Source organism: Galeopterus variegatus, unplaced genomic scaffold, assembly GCF_000696425.1.
Source record: "Galeopterus variegatus unplaced genomic scaffold, G_variegatus-3.0.2 Scaffold8734, whole genome shotgun sequence".
Classification (NCBI taxonomy): Eukaryota; Metazoa; Chordata; class Mammalia; order Dermoptera; family Cynocephalidae; genus Galeopterus; species Galeopterus variegatus.
Genome location: NW_007734845.1, coordinates 74,695 through 83,265, shown reverse-complemented (window position 1 = coordinate 83,265; position 8,571 = coordinate 74,695). Strand labels below are relative to the sequence as shown.

Here is an 8,571-nt window from a genome sequence, read left to right as displayed (position 1 = left end):
AATCAAGAATCTAAGTACAATTCCCCAAACAGGCACAGATAGAGCAATTCAGAGCCTTAAGGAACACAGCATTCTTTGGAGAAACAGTAATACTGGCTAGACACAGAAGGATGTACACTAAGTCAAAGAGGAAAACTATAAGGAATGTGGAATATTTTTAAAAGAGCAAAGAATTCATTACAAATAATTTTGATCAACATGTAAATAACTTTCTGCCTTAAAATTCAAAGTGCTAATCTGAGACAGGAACCGTGCCTGAATCATCTACATCTGTGCCTTGAGCAGGGGCTTCACTAGCACTTAGAAAAATGCCTGGAACACAACAAGATAAAAAAATAAATGAATGTTAACATTCCACAACTTATACAACATTTGTAAACATTACAAATAATGGTTACATAGCATGTGACTTATCTTTGCACCTCTTTCATTTGCCATTTTATTGAAATTTGAAGAAAAACAGCATATTGAACAAAACCATCTTAAGAAGTTCTTGCTCATATTGTTTTCTCATATAAACTTTCAAATTCTTGAAAACATGTCCATTTTCTGTCTACAAAGCTTCCCAAGTTAAGAAGTTTTTAGTAGGTGATCACCTGAAAGACCTTTTAAAAAAATTGAACTCTGGAAAATATTCAGTTAATTCCATCCTGTATCAAGCTAAAGCAAAGCCCTAAGCAGATATATTGGAATGCACAAGCTTTGAGATCACATTTACTGGTGCCCATGCAGCTGATATATGAAGTACTAAAAGAAAGACAAAGACAAAATAAGGAGCAGCAGAATTTTCACCACACAATACCTGAAGACACAGAAGAGCATATGCAACTTTTCTAAAAACAAGATCGACAGATAAACCATGAAAGATAACAATTATTTTATTAAGTTAGTTAAGTATGAGCAATGCTCTACTGCCCTGATGAAAGAGAAAGTGTTTTACCCAATAACAAATAATAATGTAATAGTTAACATTTACTGATACTTCCTATATGTTGTAGTCTACATGGATTATCACATTAAATGCTCATGGTGACCTTATTATGTAGGTAGCATTATCAGTCTTAGTTTACAAATGTGAAAGCCAAGGTGTAGAGAAGTTAACTAAACAAAGGTCACATCATGTGGTGGCACTAGAACATAGGCAAGTCCAACCCTAGACTACCCACTTATCCCTTGAAGGCAAAAAATCCCACCAACATTTCTTGTTAAATACGACATTGGTTTTCTTAAATATATTTAACATAAAGGACAAAAATATATAATGTAACAGGGATCCTCAATCATTTTTTTGGTTTCCAATCACATTTTTAATCTCACTCACGTGCAACATATTATCCTTCATCATAAACTAGTGATAGAGCTCAGAAGGAAATTATACTCAGTTGATTCTGATATACCCCTAGGAGGTGTCTGCCCTACCTTAAGAATTCTACAATATACATACTTACACCTTTATTTATAAGTAGTACTACTTCTGGCTCCACCTAAATATTGCTTGTGGCTCCAAAAGATTTTTAAATAAAATGTATATTCAAAGATTTTGCCACACTTCACATGCAAGACTCATTTGAAAAACATATATATATATCATCATGTACTTCAATATCAAGTCATAATAAAACAAAACTGAATTAATAAAACATAATAGCATGCTATTTTTTCCTCAGGTTTAATCTGTTTCGTTCAGCAGTAGTAATGATCTCGTCTCATATTCCATCACCTTGAAAAAATTTAAAGAAGGATTTTTTTTGGAGGACTGCTATAAAATTATCACTGACATTTTAATTAAAAAAGAAATGTATGTAGAATAAACAGGACATTTCCTCCAACAGTCCACAGTGGCTGCTCCATTGCTTCTTTGTACAGTCTTGGTAAATTATGCAGGCTCTCACTAGACAGAGAAGCTGTATTTCACTGTCTTCAGTAATGTAATCTACATTTATCACTATTTTAATTAAGCAGATTCTTAATTTGGTACTCTCATTGCAAAAAAAAAAATACCTTATTCGATTTTTTTTTTTTTGGGGGGGGGTTAGACAGCATCTTGTTAGTCTATAAGCCAGAATTTAATTTTAAACATGTTTCTTACTGCAACTGGTCACTATTTTAAAAAGAGAATTCATATTTGGTTTATTAAGAGCATACTCATTTTCATTTTAACAGCTTAAAACATTGCTTGCTTTTTTATAATGATAAAAAAGATATTTTCACAGTTCTCAATTTTAACCCAAGTTGTACCCTAAAAAGAATATGTAACTTATTATAATATTAAATTTAAGGTTACTCAAAATCAATATGAAACACAAATAACTTGACAAGAAAAACAACACTTCACTGAATGTTAAGAAAATTCAATTCAGAAGTTCTTTGTGTAAGATTATTTTTATCATTGGGTCATTTGAAATGTCCAGATCACTAGCTAGACTCATCACTGTAGAATACAACAGTTTTTAATCATTTTAAAGAAAAGTTTTGAGTATTTTTTTTTATCCATTTCCCATTATTATCTGTAACTAAAACAATTTGATTTTTTAAAAATAAATTGATGAGTTATACTGAAAATGTGCTTATTTTAAATGCTTCATAGAGATACAATTACTTCAATATTACATGGCCACATTAAATTGTGCATTTTTATACATATAGTATTTCAAATCTTATATATCAATAAGGGAAGGACCAATGTTCAAAAAATTCTGTGTTCAGCACACATTAATTGAGCATCTTTTATGTGCCAGGAACAGAATTAGGTACTATAAATTCAAACCAAAGTAGGACAAAGCCCCTACACAAAAAAAAGGTATATGTTATGGTTTGAAAATCTGTTCCCTCCAAAACTTACATTGAAACTTAATTGCCAGTATAAGAGTATTAAGAGGTGGGGCCTTCAAAAAGTGATGAGGGTCATGAGGGCTTGCCCTCCTGAATGAATGAATTAATGATTTAATGGGTTAATAGTTTATCACAGGATTGAGTTAGTTATAAAAGCTAGTTTGGTTCTCTCTCATGAGACCCCTTGCCATGTGATGCCCCTTGAGACTCTGCAGAGAGTGTCGACCAGCAAGAAGACCTTCACCAGATGCAGCCCCTTGACCTTGGACTTCCCAGCCTCCACAACTATAAGAAATAAATTTCTTTTCTTTACAAATTACCCAGTCTGTGATGTTCTGTTGTAGCAACAGGAAGAAGACTAAGACAGTGACTGTGCACACACACACACACACACACACACACACACACACACACAAACAATACAGTACCAAGTGGCTTTTTTATACTTTGTTCCTTCAAAGAAGAGAGACACTAGGCCTCCATCTCCACTTCAACCAGAAAAGCTCCACTTTCATCTATTTTACATATCACTCTTCTTTGTAGCTGGTAGAGAAACCCACAGCCACTTATCTAGAAAACGTGAATAAGGGCTCTAGACTACTACTAAGAATATATGTAAATGAAAATGCATCTTAAGTATTCCCAGATAAGCTAAAGAAAAAAAATTAAAAACTCTTGATTTTTCCCCTGAGCTTTATTTATCAGTTTTCACATGTTGCCAAATATTGGTCTATGTGTAAATGTCTACTAAAATAAAGTTCATAAAGATGGCCTATTTAAGAAGTTTGGAAATGAGTAATGCAGAGAGTTGATAGTTAAAGCACATCATTTTAGTCAATTCACTTTACCTAGGAACGCTGTGCCAACTTTCAGAATCATGTAAGTCACCAGAAGTTGCCAGATAGGACTTTTTAAAAAAATCTAAAGTGCATTAAATGTATTCTAGATTTTATATTAAAACTTCATCATATGAAACAAAGCCATTTACCTTCACAATGTAATTTTTGAAATAAGTTTCCATTTCAGCATCTAGAATGACCCGGCCAATTTATATACATTATCTTTAATTCTTCACAAACCCTCAAAGGATAAACTATTTTTACTCCCATTTTACAGAAGAGAAAACAGAGTCAGAGGTTAAGACATGTGTTCAACATTACATACTGAAAAAATGGAGAAAATAGGACTTGGGCCCAGGCTCTTTAACACTTTCAGAAGCAAAATAAACTTGGTCTATGAAATTTTTTCTTCTAATCATATTTAATATGATGCCTGCTTTTATTATCAATTAATCACTTCACATTTAGTTATATTTTATAATGAAAAACTTAGCTATCAATATATATACTCAAATAGGTAACCAAAAAAGAGAGGAATGGAAATCTAAAATTTAAATCAATGCTAATAAATGACAAATACTTTAGTCATTGTATAACTCTCTTGGTTTGAATTTAAATCCATTTAGTTATATTTTATAATGAAAAACTTAGCTATCAATATATATACTCAAATAGGTAACCCAAAAAGAGAGGAATGGAAATCTAAAATTTAAATCAATGCTAATAAATGACAAATACTTTAGTCATTGTATAACTCTCTTGGTTTGAATTTAAATCATGTCATGTATAAAGCCTGGGTTACCCAATTCAGGAACAAGTAAAAGTTAAGTTCTAGGCAGCCCACTCAGATTCTAATTAAATAGAAGAAACAAGTACAAAGGAACTAAATTATTTTTTAAAATACGCCTTTTGGAGCTCAACTTCAAAAAGATATTTCACGAACAGACAGTACAGCTTGTAAGATTCCTTCTATCTCAAATTACTCTGATGAACGTCTGATAAAACTTGAGATTTACCACTGGGTAACAACAAGAGGTAGCCAATAACTCTAAATGAAAACTCAGAATGGTCCTTTGTTCCCTTTGTTTAAAGTAAAGTCTGTAGTGAAAAACAAGAATGTCTACTTAGGCAAAAGGGGTTTCTTGTCTGAGTAAAAATTAAATTTAAATATACTGCTTCTTACATGAATATTCCAAATCATCTACATTTATCTACTGTTCACTAAAAGACTATAGAGGGCACTGTTGCATCAGCTTTGAAGCTTTACAATAGAAGCCTAGAAAAAGAAATGTATATAATGTATAACTGTCTATAATGTATAATTTCTTTAAAGGGTCAAATGCATGGAACTCTACTAAGCCCAATATAAAGGAAAAAAACCAAAATGTATGTTTCTCTAAAACAGGCTGGACTTCAATGAGGAAAAAAATCTTAACAAAAACAACTATCAAATTGAGAACACTGCACTGCACTCATTGCATTTCCCTTTGTAGTGCTTTCACAAGAAAGGTAACTAATCATAGCACCTCCTTATCCACTGAAAACAGCACCCCATTGCAGAATCCTCTTCACAATCAATAGGAAAATGAATGTGGCACCTCATGCAATCCTTCCATAATTCTATCAACAGAAAGAATGCAGTCTGTTTGCGTACTTTTTTCTAAAAGGCCAATTCCATTTGTCTCCTCTTTGGGTAAAATGACAGCTACAGATCAATCTCTCTCACATGAAAGTAAACACATTGCAAAAAAAACCCAAAAACAAAAACAAAAAATTGAAACTGAAAACTGAAATCCTCACCATTTTTAAATATAATTTTATTACACACAAACTCAAAGCAAAATAGAAAAAGCAAGTTTTTCCTCATAAACATGCATATTGTGCAATAGTAACAGGATGTAAAATAAATAAATTACATACAACAATACTCATGAATCTTATAATTACTTATGGATAACATTTGATTAAACTTCCATATATTTTCTATGCTCTCACATCATTCCTATTACCATTCTTCAAAAACTAAATTCGATTAAGTACAGTGCCAAAGATTCTTTGAATACATATGCTTATAATGTATATAAGACTAGTATATATAATATAAAGCTTCTTATTACACTATTACTTACCTTTTTCCACTTGTCCATTCACCAAAAATTTAAATTTTTGACATTACGAATAATAAAAAAGTGAAAGGGAAATTAAATTATTTTATTTTGCTAATTTAAAAATAATGTCCTGAATTGCTGAGCCTCTAAACATTAGCTATCAGAACTGCAACATCATGACCAAACCAACTAAAGACAACATGTAAAATGAGAAAGGAAGATACTCCATTGATGCACATTTAATCATACCACCACATCACATGTTGGATAAATCGACATTAATACAGGTACCATCATAAAACTTAGGCTTCTAATAAAGAATCCCAAATTTCCCAGAAAAACTCACAACTCATTTTGTCACTCTCAAACTTCCAGAGAGATTAACACCTTCTCTGAAATCAAAGTGCAGAACTGTGAAAGTGTTAAAAATTCTTCAATAATATGTCAACATACTCATAAATCAAAAAGAGGAGCAAGGGCTTTAGATGGTATGTGTCTTTCATTTTATTCCAAAAGTCCTGTTTTAACAAGTTATTTTCAGCCAATAAAACTCAAAAGTAAAGCACTGCTAAAGTGGCAAGTACTGACTCTAAGTATTGCTCCCCTAAATTATTAATTTATGAGTTTTGCTTAGTTTCCTCCTGAGGCAAGACAGTTTGTAGGTATGTTGAATGCATGTAAATAAACAGAAAGCTTTTATAATGGTCTAACAATAAAGTAAACATAATAAAACAACCCTTTTTAATGAATGTTGAATGTACAATCCTAAGAACCAAATGTACATAACTGGACTCTATAGTTTAAAGAACATGTAAGATCCTCTAGAAAGAAAATACACAGATTCACAAAAATTAAACTCAAGCCTATTGCTTTTCATTGATCTGGTAAAAATAAATGCTTACGACATAATCAAAGTGCTGCTGTGACTATGAAGAGTCACATGCAATTTCAAAGAAATCTGAGAGAATGTGTTGTGAATTGAGAAAATTTATTTGCAATATTGTTTTCCATCTACCACAAGGATGATTGCACACAAAAAAATCAGGTATTATCTTTTTAATGTTCCAGATAATTAACTGGATATTTTAGTTTACTATTGTAGAAGTGTGGCATATTAAAATCAATTTTAGTTAACTCTAATTTATGCAAAGCTTGATTGTGAGCAATAGCTGCTAAAAGGATGTAGCATTTTTGATTCACATACAAGCATTTTACTTAACTACATTGGATAATAGCAGTGCTCCTAAAGGAGCATAAAAAGCAAGTGATTAGCAGTTATTACTGTTAATTAGTGCTCACATTACATTCCTTGGGATGAATCTCCTTTAAGTTGAATACATGGAAAGTTTATTTTTGAAGGTTTGCCAAAACTTGCCTAGGTTAAGTATTGGGATAAGCCGTCAACTACCAGTAAGCAGAATGAAAAACAGGGACAGATCGGCATCCAATTAGTATGTCTAAGTTTTTAAACAGGAAAAGGGTTGAGGGGAATGAGTAAAACTGGAAACTCATACTTCACATTCTGCAATCTCACTGATAAAAGGAGGAAATGTGTGTTTATCAAACTTGCTGTGAGTGCACAGTTCATTTGGAGTCCTGTAAACAATCGCCTGGCTGCCCATTTCAAAATGCATGTGAAAATCTTGGAGATTCAGAGCATCATATTCAGCAAGCAAGGTCACTCTAGTGATGCCCTGGAAATGGGAAATTAGGAAAAAGTGGCAATCAGAGGTTTAGGACTGACCAGGAAAAGCCCTGAGGCTGACTTACCATCTTTCACCACCAGTCAGACTGTCTCTGCATATTCCGTATTAACACAACAGGACTGCAAGTGAATGAAAATAATTCCACACACCTAACTGAGACATTCATTGGCTTTCTTGTTTGGAAACGATAGGCATTTGCCACCACAAAAATTTTTTAAAAATTAAAAAAATAAAATCTTTCAAACATAGCTTTCAAGAACCAGCTCTGAAAGAAAAACAGGCTCCTCATGAACTTTTAGAAAGGACCTGGGGAATGGCCGACATCCTGTTGATTATCAGTTTTCCTTTCCCCCTATACTATTCTGTGCATTTTAAAATAAAGGCCAAATCTTCAACGAAGAAGCTTCAAAAGAATACATGCTCATTAGAGGAAAATATCCAAAAATTCAAATGTTCAAAAATTATACACTCTTAACACTACCTACAAACTTAAAATATATCCTTCAGATATTTTTCTACGGATATATTTACACAAACGCATTTTCCAAAACTGTTATTACACTACACAGAGTATTTGGTAATCTATTTTCTTCTCTTAAAAATATATACAAATGTATTTCTGCAAGTTCAATTTTGATGCCATACAGCATCAAAATTTAGATTGCCAATCATCTCTAAATCTTCACATATATGTTTAACTATTTCCTTAGTATACATTCTCCAAAGTGGAATTGCTTGGTAAAGAGGGAATGTATTTTTCCTGTCCGATGAGTTCTGCCAAATGACCCTCCAGAAAGGCTAAACCAATTTATAGGTCTGCTGGTAGCATTTAAGGGTACCTATTTCACCAAAAGCCAACATCATTTCTTATTCCTGCCATGGTGATAGCTTGCATTTTTTAGTTAGTTGAGGTTGCACATTTTTTGGTCACTTGAATTTCTTTCTCAGATGCCCATTCAGATCCTTAGCCCATATCTCTATTTGGAGGCATGCTTTTAAACATCCAAAAAATACTGAGAGATTGCCCATTAAATGATACACCATCAAATGCTAATCTCACCAGTACAAGATTATTTTAGAGAAGAT

At 32.4% G+C, this 8,571-nt stretch overlaps 1 protein-coding gene across 1 annotated transcript in view; it reads right to left on the bottom strand.

Annotated features, from left to right (window-relative positions):
• Positions 1-7,266: 7,266 nt before the first annotated feature.
• Positions 7,267-8,571, bottom strand: part of LOC103608713 (diphthine--ammonia ligase-like) — a 39,774-nt gene continuing 38,469 nt past the window's right edge. The window contains exon 4 of the mRNA XM_008593118.1: positions 7,267-7,473. Coding sequence (XP_008591340.1) covers positions 7,288-7,473 — 186 coding nt within the window. The 3' untranslated portion in view covers positions 7,267-7,287. The remainder of the gene's footprint in view (positions 7,474-8,571) is intronic.